Source organism: Taudactylus pleione, unplaced genomic scaffold (assembly GCF_031769625.1).
Source record: "Taudactylus pleione unplaced genomic scaffold, aTauple2 ptg000376l, whole genome shotgun sequence".
In the NCBI taxonomy this organism is placed as follows: Eukaryota; Metazoa; Chordata; class Amphibia; order Anura; family Myobatrachidae; genus Taudactylus; species Taudactylus pleione.
Window position 1 is genome coordinate 5,573,418 of NW_028284777.1, and position 16,286 is coordinate 5,589,703.

General features: G+C 44.1%; 1 protein-coding gene across 1 annotated transcript in view; it reads right to left on the reverse strand.

Moving 5' to 3' along the window:
- Window positions 1-450: 450 nt before the first annotated feature.
- Window positions 451-16,286, reverse strand: part of LOC148508144 (uncharacterized) — a 51,286-nt gene continuing 35,450 nt past the window's right edge. The window contains exons 3-4 of the mRNA XM_088445008.1: window positions 16,004-16,252; window positions 451-2,573 (exon numbers count right to left, since the gene is read on the reverse strand). Coding sequence (XP_088301134.1) covers window positions 462-2,573; window positions 16,004-16,252 — 2,361 coding nt within the window. The 3' untranslated portion in view covers window positions 451-461. The remainder of the gene's footprint in view (window positions 2,574-16,003; window positions 16,253-16,286) is intronic.

Genomic DNA, 16,286 nt, shown 5'->3' on the forward strand with positions numbered 1-16,286 from the left:
AGGGATTGTACACACCCAAATGGCTCTGGCCACACCCACACAACACTAGTCACACCTCCTCTGCTTCACATAATAGGCCCTTGAACATTTTCAGCCCTAGGCCCATGTGACGCTCGGTCCAACACTGGCCAAATTCAAGTACCTGCTGCAGTTACCATGGGCTTGTAGCTCCTGGGTTAAGTGCAGAGGGCTGTTCAATTACAGCCCGCAGTCTGCACTTAATGCAGATTTCTGTTTGCCCCTGAGGTGCGAACAGAAATGTGCGATAAATAGGGCTTTTGCAGCTTTCCGCAGCTGCCCAACAAAAGGTTAACCCATATCTCCGGGCACTTAAGCCAAAATCTATGGCTTACTCCTCAAGAAAACAGACTAATTGAATAGCTTCAGGCATTAAAAACCCAGGAGCTGCAGCCACGCAGTAAGTGCTATGGCTAATTAATTTCACCCCAATGTCTTTTTTATTAAGATAGAATAAAAGTTTTATGTTTTTTTAATGTCAGTTTTTTATATTTCAGTGTATACCTGTATTTCCATGGCTGATTTTCTTTTTTTCTAATGCCAACCACAAGCAAACTTTCTGTTTTGCACTCAACAATCTGTTTGACAGGCATTTTGTTAGAAGAATTCAGGTTCTTACTAATGAAATTAAATTGAATGCTGTACTTTCTATCTGAGCAAGTATTGGAAATGGCTAGCACCACACCTTCTGTATAGTTCCTGGTTTTCAGGAAAAGGCATGGCTCATGGACTAGTGTCCTGTAAGTCTTTGTCCACAATACACTTTCAGATGCATTATAATTATCAAACCTATTTCCAGATACCGGGAATCTGTCACAAATGCATAACTGTAAGTCAACAGTAGGGTCTGCACATTTCTTATATACACTAAATGACGTCAGTCTGCTGTACCCCAGGAAAAGTATTCCCTCTCTCTGGCTTGTAGAACCAAAAAGCATAGTTACTGTGAATCTTTCCTCTTTGTCCCTGGTGCTATAAGATGACATGACATAAAGGTCCAGCAAAATTGTAATTTCACCAACTCCTTCTTCAGTGCTGATTTTTACATCACTAAACCTGGTAGCAGTGAGCATCATACATGATCCTCTGTTATTCCTTTGTTGTTGGATAATCATTCTGTTAATACAGCTCAAAGCAAACTCTGCAAATAAAGAGTAATAGGAAGAGTTATTCTCCATTATGTAGGAACCTTGACAAATGCACATATTTGGGTGCTGCCTTAGTATATCTTTACATTTTCTTAAGGGAGAAACAGGGCTTAATAGACCATCAATGTTAACATTGACTCTTGATAGCTTTCCATGAGTGTGATTAATGGAGGGAAGCATGCCGGATAAAGTGTAATGCACATCTAGAAGGCTAACTAACCTGTTTTGATTTACCAGCAATGCCTTCATTTTTGCATCTCCCAAGATTTTTGATGCACTATCCGTTACAATCATAAACAAAGAAGGATGGAAGATTTCCACATGGGATTCTGGGGATGCAGAAAGAAAGCGTCCATATATGTTTCCATGATCTGATAGAATTAATGATACTGTGTTTGGTTGATGTGCCAAAAAAGAGACATGCCTGGCTAGATTATCATCTATCTGTTTTATCCTGATGCCCGTGTCCTCATGTGCTATGTCTAACATCATGAAAGTAAAAGTAGGCCTATGTAAGCTTGAGAAACGGCTGATGAAGTACTCCAGATATTGTAGAAGATAGGTGTGCTGATGGATGCCATTGTAGCAGACAGAGGCAGGACCATGAAAAGTGTCCCTCACTCCATTCTCCTGAAGAATTAAACAGCTACTGTAGGTAACATCAATGCGGTCTATTCCAGCCCTGCGAAGAGCTTCATTAAATAGATATGCTCTCTCTAGGAGAGGGATAGACAGATTAATTGCCCCTTGTTCCTTAACAAGACCCCAATCATAGAGCCAGCACATATCTTCCACATAGACTGTCTCATAGCCATAGGCTCTAAATTTCCCAAAGGTTTCATTTATATCCACCGTGCTCAGAGGCATCTGTAAAGCATCCAACACAGGAAGTAAAGCCCTGTAGCCGCCAAAAAGGGCCTGTAATGATTCCAATGTCCGCCCCTTGATCCCTTGAAAGAGTTCAAAATCAAACACATGTCCACTTTTGAAATGTTTTTCATTCAGGTCTCTAAATTTTTGTAAAGTCTTTGGCAATGACCTATAAAAATGGTGTCTGGAAACAGAATCCAGTAACAAAATATTAATATTTAATAACGGCCTATTGCTGTGTATTTTCCTGGGTTGTTTACTAGCTGGATGAGGCACGGGTGGTAATATGAGTAGCTGCGATACATGTTCCCCAGCATTGTTAGTACACTGAATTACACAAAATCCATTATTTGGATAGAGGATGTGGTAGTCCATGAGCAGCTTGCTCTTAATAAAACTTTCAAGTTCTTCAATTGAGTTTAGTTTGTGCCATCTATATTTACCTATTTCAGGCATGTATAAACCAATAGATAAATAGGAGAACTTCTTGCAGATATTGTGATGGCACAATACATGTGGTTTTTCTGAATTTGAAAGCTAGTGAAATAAAAAATAGAGTACAAACAGGTCATTAATATTGAATGGCCACATGAAAAAGCAAAAACTCATATCTGATCTCTAGACAAGAACATTGTATACATAACTCACTAGGGGTTTCCATAGGCAGGATCACTGCAGATCAGGAAATTCTAATCATCCTTGCACTCAGTATATTATCCAGGTATAAGAGTCAGGATAATATGAATCTAACTAGGATTTAACAATGATGTTGATTGAAGCCTATTGGGCAATTTACTTCAGTTTACAACCTAACTAAATAACAATGAGAATGCATTTATACATAAATTGAATGAGCCAACCACCAGATTTTCCCCCAGAGATTAAATTTATGAAGTTCCATTAGATGGGAGAATGGACTTCATGTTCAAAAATAAGTTTCATCTGAAGATTTCCATTTACCCATTTGTCACTTATTAATATTTAGAAATACACAGGAACACACAAACAATTTTAATGAGGAGTGGATGACGTTGAAGCTTTAGTAATGATAATAATAATAACTACAACAATAATGAGGACTTAGCATATCCTGCCTTGCCAGGAGTCAAAGAAAATCTTCTATGCAATTATTTCCTTAGTAGCATCTTGTGCACCATATGTTTAGCAAAACAAATGTAGTTCATTTGTGCCCGATTTAGCCTACATAAAGCATGTAATAGAGCATTAGAGCTGTAGCAGCCCTTACAGCAGGGTAATATTGTCTATGATCAGAGGTGATGAACAGACAATAGCTACTAGGGGGCCACATAATATGAAAGAGAGGACTCCTTTCTTTCAAATGTGGGTTCCCCCACAGATACAGATGTAATTTACGGGGTGATAGGACACATAGAGGCTTATGTATCATAAATCATAAAAAATTTCCAAAAAACAAGAAATTTCTAACAGTCTCTTCTACAGTACATCTCTGCTCCGGACTGGTACTGAGATGAGAGATCCTCCTTCAACAATCGCGAAGTACCTGGGGAGGGGCGTTTTTAATGTTATCTGGGGAGGAGGGGTGTAGTAATATAATATGGATGCTGTAGTTTTTGTAATATTTTCTTTACAGTGGAACTGTAGGTGCCAGCAGGCTAAGAGTGTTCGGGCATGCTGGCACTTGTGGTTTTCCAAGTGCTGGAATTCCGGGGCAGGCTTGCTAGGACCTGTAGTTCCACTGTAAAGAATAATATTAAATGTATATTTTACACTCCTGCACCTAATGCATCCAGGGGTGTGGGCAAGAGCCCTGGTTGTTCCTTGGGAGGGAGGACCCTAATCTATTTTTGGAGCTCCCACTTTCCGAGGATTTCCCTCCCTGGGCTGACCAGTTTGTGGCTGGTTAATGTGATGGCAGTGGGATCCCATGCAGTGTGTCTTCCTGCCATGGCATTAGCACCCCGACTTGTTCAGGAAAATAGGGGGAACCCCATGCTAATTTTTTTCCCTATACCAGCTCAGTCTGAAAGGTTCAGCTCAGCTCAGTGTGGTTACGGATTTTGGAGAGACCCCATGCCTTTTTTTGTTAACTTTTTAGCACTTAAATTTACTTTTAGCCCTAAGAAGCCTGCACAGATCACTGCTTTTCCCAAACTTGCCTGCCTCAGGCAGATTTATTGTTTGGGTGGTTTGTATGTCAGTTTTGTGGTCGAATTTAAAAACGACTCTTAGTAAATCTGATGTTTGCGAAAAATATGGTAGTTGCTCAGTCAGCTTAATGATATACTACAGGTGCTTGTAAAGGGCGGGGTTTACACTGAACTACAGAAAAAAGGAATTTGCCCTCCAGCACACTGCAGCTAAATCAAAAATACTTGAATCCTACATGATAATAGAAATTCAGAGGTATTGATTACATACATTTGCAAATATATGAATAAGCGCTGGGCCGACATCAAGGCTCCTCTATACCAGCGTCCCTAACATTAAGGGGTTCACGTCCAAGAAGCAAGGCACCCCAAAAAATTCCAGCCAAGGACCATCCCCAGGGCATCACACGAAAAGGGGAAAAAAGGTGATAGTGACGTGTAAAGGATAGATGTGTACAGATAAATCAATAAGTGTTATGGTGGGTACACACTACACGATATGCTCCCTGAGCGATATCGTGTAGTGTTGTCCCCGGCAGGCTGTGCTCAATGTCGTTCATGACATTGAGCACAGCCGCTGAACGATATCATTAATGATATCGTTCAGCGCCGGGCTCTCTCCCCCATTCCCTGACATGCAGCAACCTGACGAGATCGTCAGGTTGGCCTGCATGTCAGCCCGATGAACGATGATGACGAACGACCCGCGGGGACGCGCGTCGTCGTCATCGTTCATCTTTTTCGTGTTAAAAATGGACGATAAAGTAGACAGCTGAACGATAACGATATCGTTATCGTTCAGTCATCCACTTTATCGCCCAGTGTGTACGCACCATTACTGTAATGTAATAGAATTAAAATGACATAAATAATTTACAAACGATTAGAGAAGTGAAAAAATATTCTATGTGAATTAAGTGGTGATGCCATGAGAAAGGTTCAGCCAGAACAACCCCGGGGGCCCCACTCCCAAACGCTCACCCCAAAATAATTATTGCTACATAATAGCACTTTAATTTACTTTTAGCCCTAAGAAGCCTGCACTGATCACTGCTTTTCCCAAACTCGCCTGCCTCAGGCAGATTTATTGTTAGGGTGGTTTGTATGTCAGTTTTGTGGTCGAATTTAAAAACGACTCTTAGTAAATCTGATGTTTCTATAGTCCGCTATGTAAAAGTATCGGTTTGACAGAGACGTTCAATTTTGGTCGAAAGTCGTTTTTGGGCCGATGTTTAATTTTGACTTTAGTAAATCTCGAATTGCAAAATATACCTAAAAACAACCGAAAATCAAACAAAAAACACAAAATTGAACCTTAGTAAATATACCCCCTAAATCTGAAATTTTGGAATGTTGCTCTTGAGTCCTGGGGGTAATTTTGTATTTTGCTAATTATTCTGTCGGTTTTGCAAACTGCTCATTTACTACAGGCAAAACCGATGAAAAAAAGACCAAATGATTGACTTTAGAACATCATTCCAACTATTGATTTTTTAAAAAAGACAAGTATATAAGACGCATATTTACTAAGCGTGGGTTTGAGCCTAAAAGCGGTATCCCCCTGTTTGTACAGTCTTTTGAGGTTCGCTGCTGCGAGTGTACTTTTGTTCTTGTGGCTGAATTACTACATACTTATCGGTTAACTGAGCTGCCATCTTCAAGCTGGGTGGCTCCCGGTCTAGCACCCACTCTTTTACCTCTGGGGAGCACCTGTGATAGAACTGCTCTTAGCTCATCAGGTCAATCAATACAACCCGGGTAGTGGCACCAGATCCCCTCACCCACTTCAACATGTACTGCCTCAGCTGGGTGGTGAACTGCTCGTGGGTGCTGGTAGGATTCTTGGGCAAGTCCCAGAATTTTCGTGTAGGACTCAGGAGTGATGAAATATCACTATAGGAGGGTCCTTATGACTTTGTCATAGTCACTACAGTCCTCAGTGGCCACTCCTCGATAGGCCTCCAGAGCCTCTCCATACAGAAAGGGTACTAGGTGTCTGACCCACTCCCGCTTAGGCATATCATAGAGTTTGCAAGTCCTTTCAAATGCTTGTAAATGTCCATCAATAAATCGATCGCTGCCTGCAAATTTGGCAAACTTTATGCATTCTAATTGGCAATGGTTTTCAGGGTACCACAGCCGGTGGTGCCCACTTGCCATGTCACATCCTGATGATGAGCCTGCGTTCCTGCTCCATTGCCCTTTCTCCCAACTCCGCTAGCCGATCTGCTAGTGTATACGTTCAACCCCCATCAGGAAATTGCGATTCCAGCCTGGTGGGGAATGTTGGGAAACTAGAGATGTGCGCCAACCCTCGTATTTTGGTTTTGGATCTGGATCCCACCTGGTTTTGGATCTGGATTGGTTTTGCCAAAACCTCACCTCCATGTTTTGTTTTCGTGTTTTGGTTTTAGAACTATATTTTTTCTTAAAAAATCATAAAAACAGCTAAAATCACAAAAATGGGTCTGTTTTTGTTCCTACAGTATAATTAACCTCAACATTTATTTCCAGTAATTTCCAATCAATTTTGACCACCTCACAATATTATTTGCTTAATCTAGTTAAGCCCAAAAGGTTGCATCCAGCTAGCTGGCTGACTAAGCTAAGTGACACAGTGGGCTGCACTAACATGTGGCAGTTCAGCTTCTAATTTCCAACACAGATACAGTGTGGGTTGGATACACCAATAGTGCCCTTACTGTGATGGCAGACTTGGCAGAGCGGGGTTGCTGACGGTGTCCTCTGTACATGGAATGGCAGTGCTGCGGTGCTGGCAGTGTCCTCAGTGAAGGGTACCGGTGATGTCGGCAGTGCAGGTGTGCCAGCGGTGTCTTTAGTGCAGGTTTGCTGACTGTGTCGGCAGTGCGGGGATGCCAGCGGTGTCTTTAGTGCAGGTTTGCTGGCTGTGTCAGCAGTGCGGGGGTTGCTGGCAGTGTCCTCAGTACATGGAGTGGCAGTGCGGCGGTGCTGGCAGTGTTCTCAGTGAAGGGTACCAGCGGTGTCGGCAGAGCGGGGGTGCCAGCGGTGTCCTCAGTGCATGTTTGCTGACTGTGTCGGCAGTGCAGGGGTGTTCTCAATCCAGGGTTCCGGCGGTGTCCTCAGTGCAGGTTTGCTGACTGTGTCGGCAGTGCAGAGGTGTTCTCAATGCAGGGTGCTGGCAGTGTCGGCAAAGCGGGGGTGCCAGAAGTATCCTCAGTGCATGTGTGCTGACAGTGTCAGCAGTGCAGGGGTACTGGTGGTGTCCTCAGTGTGGGAGTTTCGGCAGTGCTGACAGTGTCCGCAGTATGTGGGGCAGCAGTGCAGGAGTGTCGGCAGCGGTGGTGTTGGCAGCGGGAGATGCTGCCAGTAGGGGTGCCAGCGGTGTCAGGCGGCGGGGGATGGCGAGCGCCATCTTCTTTTTCTTCTGCATTTTTAATGGGCTTAACGCTGATTGGCTGAGAGCCGTGACAGGCAGCTTTCTCAGCCAATCAGTGTTAAGCACGCTCAATACAAAACTTTGCGACCCGACAGCGGATTCGTGAGGTTTTGCCTCGTTTGAGGGATCCGGGGCAGGCAGGGAGATCCGAGCTTCGCTCGGATCGCCCCGGATCCCCGAAATTCGGGTGGGTTCGGATCTCTGAGATCTGAACCCGCTCATCTCTATGGGAAACATAACTGCTGTGAGAGGGGCCCGGGTCTTGTAGCTCTCACCAGGTTCTGAGGGGCGTCCGCTGTTACACCATCCTCATGGATGCTGTCGCCATCAGCGATTCCCACCTCCGTCTGGTGCGACTCCGTTCTGCTGTAGTCAGCCATCCTGTGCGTTCTCCTGAACTGCAGTTACTCTTCTCCTGAGTAACTAGGTTTCTCCAATCGAGTGACCTAAAAGCCGCCTGGGATTATCCCACCGCTATGTCCCCAATATCTATGGCCAGATAACCTTGTTCCCATCAAGCGGCTACAGATTAATTTTGATCCCACTGGATGTTTGGGTATTAGGTATTCCCTCTTACTGCCCACCGTGGCATGGGCGGGTAACACGCTGCCACCACCAAACTCCTACAAAGGTGTTTGGAACTGCTTACTTCTACACAGGCTCCTACCATCGGCACCTGGAACCGCTTCACCCAGGCTCCTACCATCAGCACCTGGAACCATTTACTTCTGAGTGGGTATGCTGCTGCAACAGATTAGTGTCAGCTAATCTCCCCTAGTCCTCACCATGGACAAGTCTCTGCAGGGTAGCTGGCAGAAGGCATTAGCTAGGAGACACTGGGCTCAATCCAGAACAGCTGGAGAACAGAATAGCGTTTTGCACTATTCCAGTGGTCGCAGGATATAGATGCAGTCGGCTTAAAGGCAAAATGTTTATTGCTCAATGTCTTGAAAAAGACAATTCCCCTCGCTGAAGGTGCTCAGGGTAAATCACAGCATACAGATGTTATAGAAGTTCATTCCTTCTTGAAGTCCAAAAAGAATCACACCTACAGATAGCGCTCACATGCCCTCTTTATGTCCCATTCTTACACACAATACCACAGGTGGTAAATCCACCCTGTGTTTCTTTTAGCCAATCATGCTATCTATACAGAATAAACAAATCTTACATTTCAAAGGAAATAACTAAATTTCCTTGTTACCACTCAAACCAGTTGGCTTTCCTAAAACACTATCTTACAGTATTTAGCATATAGGAAGTTCCACACTACAGGAAATTCTTAAAAACAAACAAATTGTTTTCCCCAAACCTGCATTTATACAGACACACAGGAGACCTCTGGAGTGCATTTCAAAGAAAGGTCTGTAAACAAAGAGTTTGGACACAGGATAAATAACATATCACTTAGGATGTTAGAATGTCTCAAAATCCATTTGGTTATAAATGTCAAAGCATTAAAAAACAAGGGGCCTGATTCAGAGCCGTTCGCTATTTGCGGTCGTTCGTTCAAAAACAAGGGGTGGCTATTCAAATGATCCGTTCGCAAATTGCAGTGTGTCACACCTCTAAGTTTGAACGAGCGAGCAAAACATACGCTCGTTTATTTGATAAAAACGCCCCCTGGCCGCTCGCACCATACGTCATGTCCGCTATTTATTAGATTAATCGAGTACATCGTACAGCGTATGAACTGCTCGCTATTCTTGTGGTTGGTTTTTTCAATTGCTATTTTGCGAGCAGTTCTGAGTTAAAAAAACCAAGTGACGTGGTCAATGACGCTGCTGTATTAATTATGCACTCCCTTAAAACGCCCGTTTTGACCTTTAAGCACGCCTGCGTTCAAATTCCACTCCCCCATTTTCAAGCACCTTCCCCTGTTACCACCCACATACGCCTCATTCTGTCACTCAAAATAGCAGGCACTCGCTATATAGCGTACAAACGATTTTCGCCCGCACTGACTGGTTCGCGCATGCGTACTAAAAACCGTACTCATGCGCAGATGTGCGAACGTCGCTCGGAACGAGCGTACTGCCGCTAGCGAGCGGCTCTGAATGAGGGCCAAAATACCTTATACATTCATTATAAATACATAGGCTGTACATTTAACCTAGTTTCCTAAATTTAACAACTGCGCATAGCGCAATAAATCTAACATGGTAAAATACATTATTACCTATAAATTTGTAGCACCCTACACCTAAAGGTCTTTTTAAAAATAGCGCCTCAGCACGAGGTTTAACTCCTTCAGTACCGCAGCGGCCACTTTACACACGTGTGACTGGTATCCGGCCACATATATCTCTCCCTCTATTACTCTTTTCTATCACCGTGTTTATTCCCTTGTCAGCTTTCTATCACTAGCCTTATGTATGTATCTCATGTGTTTCCTTCATTTCTTTGCTATTAAATTAAAACACAATTAGCTGCATCAACATTTAGAAACAATAGAGCTTTATTTTTTCCTTAATTAAAAGGATTATGCGTTTTGTTTACTTGGCATGCAGTCAGTCTAGTCCTTGGAAACCTCCATTGCCTGTTTGCTGCCAAAGTACTGTTGTGACTGTGTAAGAGGCAGGAACATTGCATCTTCCAAAGAGAACTCATCAGCTGTATACAGTATGCAGTGCACATTTCATTTGCTGCCAGTGTCAAACATTCTCCTGCTGAAAACAGATTTTGGGTGGTCCTGCACAGAAGGAAGGGTACAGATGTGTCCTTGCTCATTTAGCCTCAATATGCCAGAAGCCATTAGGTCCATGCAACTCTGTGTCATACTTGCCTACTCTCCCGGAACAGCCAAAAGGCTCCTAAAAATTGTGTGGTGCTCCCGGCTGTCCAGAAAAGCAGGCAAGTCTCCTGCCACCTCCACCCACACAACCCCCGGAGCAGGGATAGGGGGGTGACGCGATTTGCACTGAATCGCCTCATCATGGCCCCGCTCCTGTTTTACAGTGCCTTTCATTTCGGCATTGTGTAGCGGGATAGGACCACAATGACGCAATTGCACAGCCACGCCCCACGCATTACCCTCTAATGTCCGGTAATGTCCCCGGCCATGAAACCCATGGTTATTTTTTATTTCTTAAATAAGAACATAGAGCCTGATTCATTTATGGATCACTATTGCAATCATGGCTGTGATTACACACGCAAGTCTGCTGCAAAAATATGCTAATGAATGCAGTCACATAGCCATTGGACCCATAGGGTTCCACAGCCGGCCGCCGCAGATTAGAGGAAGAGGCCAGGAAATCTCCGTCAACAGACGGAGATCCTGGCCTCTTCCCTCCCCCTCAACGGTGGCGACACGCCTCCGTTTCGGGTAATGGAGGCTGTCACTGCCTCCTCCCTGCCCCCAAATGGCAACAGACTGTCAATCACTGACAGTCTGCTGCCAATTTGCAAGGGGACTTGCAGACACATTCTGCACATGCGCAGAATGGGTCTGGTGCCTGCGCAGATTCCCAAACATCGGGAATCTGCGTTCAGCGGTGCACTACTGAATCAGGCCCTCAGAGCGAGTGTGTGTCAGCAGTCAGAGGGGATCAGAGTGGCCAGATGCATGCTCTGCATGCCTCCCAACCACAAGCTATGTGCAAGCACAGCGTGTCCGTGGCCCCAAACAGCAGCATTGTACCGGCCCGGGAGAGTACCCTGCCCCTTAGCCCAGCCCGTCCCTGGGATAGAGATAATGCATTGTCTTAGTCACATATCTAATTGCTCTTGTTTGTTAGTCTCCCATTTAGTAGTGTGATAATCATTTATCAGTATGATTATATATTTTCAATGAGTAAACCGCCTCACATTGTGTTACTTTGAGTGTAGAGAGTGCGGTTTCACTGGGAATTTAATTGGGATATTATTTCCCTATATATAGTTATATGCAGCCATACAGTATATAGATCTGCTTAGCTGCAATTAGCTTCATATAGTTGGAATTATAAGGCTTCCAACACTGAAGCAAATAGCTTCATGAATTAGGTGTCTGACTGTGGTGTATGAGGTTGATAGTTATAGTCCTGGTTATCACTGCTGAGAAATGTATGATTTAAATACAGGAGAATTTAACTGAAGGTGCACAGATCTCCTCTTGTGTGTACAGCACCATCCCTCCACAGCACCTCTCCTGCCCTGTCACAACTGTGTCCCCCTCACCCACTAATGGCCGAGTGGAGTATAGGAAAAAACTGACTGCAAAACCCGATGGCGGTGGGTGACAGGCATGCCTGTACCACCTTGTCCATAATCTGTCCCTGCTACTAATGCTAAGTAAGAGAACAAACTACCAGGGATACACTATGGTAGGCGGTTATGAATAGTCATAGTATTTCCTCAAAATATGTTGTAATAACTTAAATTGAAAACCTACTTAATAAACCACTACTCTATTGTGGAACTTATAAGGGAAATTTATTACATTTAAAGAAAACTGTCTGACTAGAACCATGGAAGAGATACAAATTACTACATAAGGCTTTACAGGAACAACTGGTAAATGCATTACTCAAATTTTTTGAATTGTATCAAATAAAGACTAATGAGCTATTATTTTTTTATAACTACAAGAATAAAGAGAATACAATTTAACTATAACAAATAACAATGTGCAATATAAGGAGGCTCAGTCAGCACTCTCCTTATGAATACCAATATAGAGGGAGGAGTTATCTGGATCAGGACTGGATTAACAATGGGGTGGATGGAGCTGCAGCTCCAGGCCCACCATTAAAATAGGCACACAGCATCTGCTGTGCTGCTGTAGACAGAATAATATTTTTATCTGCCAGCGGTCAGCCGATGCACCGCCCACACAACCCAGTGGCCACTAAACCACCCTCCCCAGCAACGGTTAAAACACTAGGCACACATGATGGCGCATTGGAAAGCTTCACTGGCCCTCCCTACTTTGCTGCTTCATAATGACTCGGCTCATCGTTCACGTGGTGTGAAGTTATGATATGTTGTTAGCCGGGTAACCAAGCAGAAAGGGCTGTCTGTCAAGCCACTGTGATGACAGGCATTGCTCACACAGATGGAAGTACAGCAACCAATGATCTCTTAGTTGGCTCTGTTTGAGACTTTCAGTGTGCATTTGTATATTAGATTGATTGATAACCCTTTTTGGCTATACAGATCGTCTCCATAGCACAGTCTTCAAAGCCCCTGAGGAAAACTGATAGTATATAGTTGAAACAGCCTTCGGCACTTGCCGTGATGACATGTATTATCTGATTCTTCAATAAAGCCTTTTTCTATCTACTAAATGTGAGTGATGGTCACATACTTTGTCCTGTTTGGATGGGTGAGTGCTTCTGTGTATACATATATATCTCTATGTATATAAAATAAAGTCCCCATTTTAGGGGTCTGCCTGTTTGTTTGGGCTAATCTCTTTAACCACTAGACAGATATTGTTGGAGTTTTTGTTATTCTATACAGCATGGGTCGATTAAGGTTTAGGTGTATGAACTATTTATCTGTAACAAAAGGGAGCTGAGCAGTGACGATTTTAGTGAAGCAAGTGACAGAAAAAAAGCTTGCCCCAAGCTGCAGTATAAGAGCAGGCCAGGGTGCTGAAACAGCAAGAGAGCATCTGAGACTGAGGCTTTGAATGAAGCAAGTAACAGAAAAAATGATTGTGCTTTGTGAGTGAGTGACTGACTGCTGTTGTTGCAGGGCCGAGAGCTGTGCACATATTGGCTCTCTTAGAAAGTGAGGCCAATCAGAGATAGAAATATGCCCTGTTGATTAGCAGCAACCAAGAGATGGGAGGAAGTCAGAGACTGAGCAGGGTCACATCTGAGGCAGACAGAGAGTGAGAGACAGTCTCCAGTGAACCCATAAAGATGCCCAAATGCAGACAAACAGGGACATATTCCACTGGGCGCGAGGTTTAGCGAGGTAAAAAACCTTGAGCCCAATTTTGTATTACCGCGGGTATACGTGCTCCCGATACCCGCGGTATCCAATTTTAAAAAAGTGGGCACGGGGTCTTCAGCTCTGAAAACCCTGCACCGCGTAAAAAATAAAAAAACATAATTCTGCACTTACCTGCCCGGGGGTCTCCGTGGTTCCCAGTGGCCTCCCCTCTATCTTCTCACTGGAGAGGGGGCTGCTGGGAGTCCTGGGGGCTGCTGGGAGACTCCAGGGGCTGGTGGGGGGGGCAACATCTGCTGGGAGAAGTAGTTATCCCAGCGTCCATTCTGGGGGGGCACACAGACACTGGGGGGGCCACATAAACAGGGGGTCACACACACACATTCATACACACACACATTCAATTATACACACTTACAAACAGTAACAAAACCTCACACACACTGACATACTCACCCTGCTGCAGAAGACCCGGCTTCCAACGCTGGATGAAGAAGATAGCGCTGCAGAAGATAAGCAATTAAGGACTAATTAAACTAATTGGAAACTTCCAATTGCTTAATTAGTCCTCAGGGGGGGTACCGCCGGGGTGCCAGAGCAAGTCCCGCTGATTTTTCCTTTAAAAAACGATTTTAAGAAAAAAAAATCACACTTGCTCTGGAGGTGTGTGAATAAAAATTTCCCCGCGCGTAAAAAAAGAAAAAAAATCTGCACCTATTTGAATAGCAAAAAACCTGCACCTGCAGGAAAACCTCGCTGGTGTGGATTTTCTGCTATTCTCGCACCCAATTGAATATGCCCCATAACTATCAGGAATTTTAAAAAAAAACAACAACCATTGGAACACTATCAATTGATTTCCATTCGATGTTGGCAAACATCTGACTGCAACCATCAAGTGGTGAAAACACTACCATCAGAACAAAAACATTGATGGTTAGTAAGCATCAGATTCCGATGTCCATCATTATGCTGAACCTGCAGATGGACTCGGCCACCACTCCTACGTCGTGAAGTGCTCCCTCTATAGCGTGATTTTCCCGATTATCCAAACTCCATCGGTGAACAGGAGGCAGCTCTCAGAGCTGTTCTTGGACAGGGGCACCACGTATATCTCCTGCTTACCATTCAGTCCAGATCTGTCCCGCTGTCCCCATACAATAGTATGGGGACCTAAATTCAGTGGGGCACTCAAAACCATTGCCATCTTTAAATGGTGTTTGTTCACACATCCCCACTCCTTCCTATAAGTAGGAGGTTTGGAGTTGTGAAATGGTTTCCCATTGGATCCCTCCGCCCCTGTTCATTCCTCACTGTCACAATTCCATGTACTGTTCCCATAACCAGGCCCAGCTTGTTAGACGCCGGTGTGCTCTGTTGGGCTGGGGAAGCGTGACTCGTGCCACAATGGTGGTCTCTGCGGCGGATTCCGCGAGTGCCGATATCGCTGCGCATGTGTGCACTGAACAGGAATCGGGGGGCTGTACCGCCGGGTCAGAAACATGGACGGTGCCATCTTGCCCTGCATCAGGTGATCGGATTCAAGCCAATTCTGTCTAGTCAGGTACTCAGCTGACACTTCCAGCCAATCTGGATCTACCCATGGATATAGAGCTTCCAGGTCAGCAGGGCCTGGGTTGCCAGTGCCATAAGCCACACAGCTCTGCGTGTGAGCTTTGTACTTGCGCTGCCCCGTAAACAAAGATGGTACCAGTGGATACTGACTGCTGCTCTGAATCCGTTATCGATTCCTCTGGTGTCCACTCTGACTTGGTTCCTAATCCACAGTCATCGGTGCAAATTCGATAATCCAGTCATCAACGCAAGTCTAATATTTCATAGTCATCGGTGCAAGTCTAATATTCCAAGTCATCGGTGAAAGTCCGATATTCCACAGTCATCAGAGCAAGTCTGACATTCCACAATCATTGGAGCAAGTCCGATATTCTACAAATTCGATAATCCAGTCATCAGCGCAAGTCCAATATTCCACAGTCATCGGTGCAAGTCCGATATTCCACAGTCATTGGTGCAAGTCCCATATGCCTTAGTCATCGGTGCAAGTCTGATATTTATCACTCATCAGTGCAAGTCCGCTATTCTTCAGTCATCGGTGCTTCTCACACTCCTCTAGACCAAACCCACACACTCACACACAGGGTCGAACACACAATCGCACAATGCCTCTCCTTGTAATAGCCCTGGTAGCAGGCTTCCATCAGAGAACTGGGGAAGAGGAGATGGGGGTTGGCTTCCTTTTAGAGGAACCAGAGTTAATTATTAACTAATAATTCATTCATTTGTCCTAATAGCAATAATTGTAGGAAAAGGTAAAAAGTAAATAAAAATAAAATTAATAAAATGTTCAGAGAATCCTGTCAGCTATGCATAGAATGTATAGACTTTTCCTATGTGGAAATGTCCATCCATAATGTTTGCTCCTTGTGCCATTACAACCCTGCTTAGTAGTTAACTTCTATTGTCATTCCCATATGTCACTAAACCTAAATTACCAAAGAATGTATGATTACCTTAGCTTCACAGATAATGTGTGTTGATTGGTGGCTGCAGTTTGCAGGTTCTTCTCTGAAAATGGTATTCATTATTCGACAAGAACCAGGAACAAAATCTGCCCTCTTGCAGGAAACCTCATCTGATGTATTTTTATTTGGCATCAATTGAAATATGGGACATGTGTCATCCACATCTGTGTCTTTGCCATCCTCTTTATTATTGACTTCAATATTTCCTTTGGTGTTGAGAATTTTTATTTCTGCCGTAGTCACCTGGTACAAGAAACAAAAAGTAAATATGAGAGTC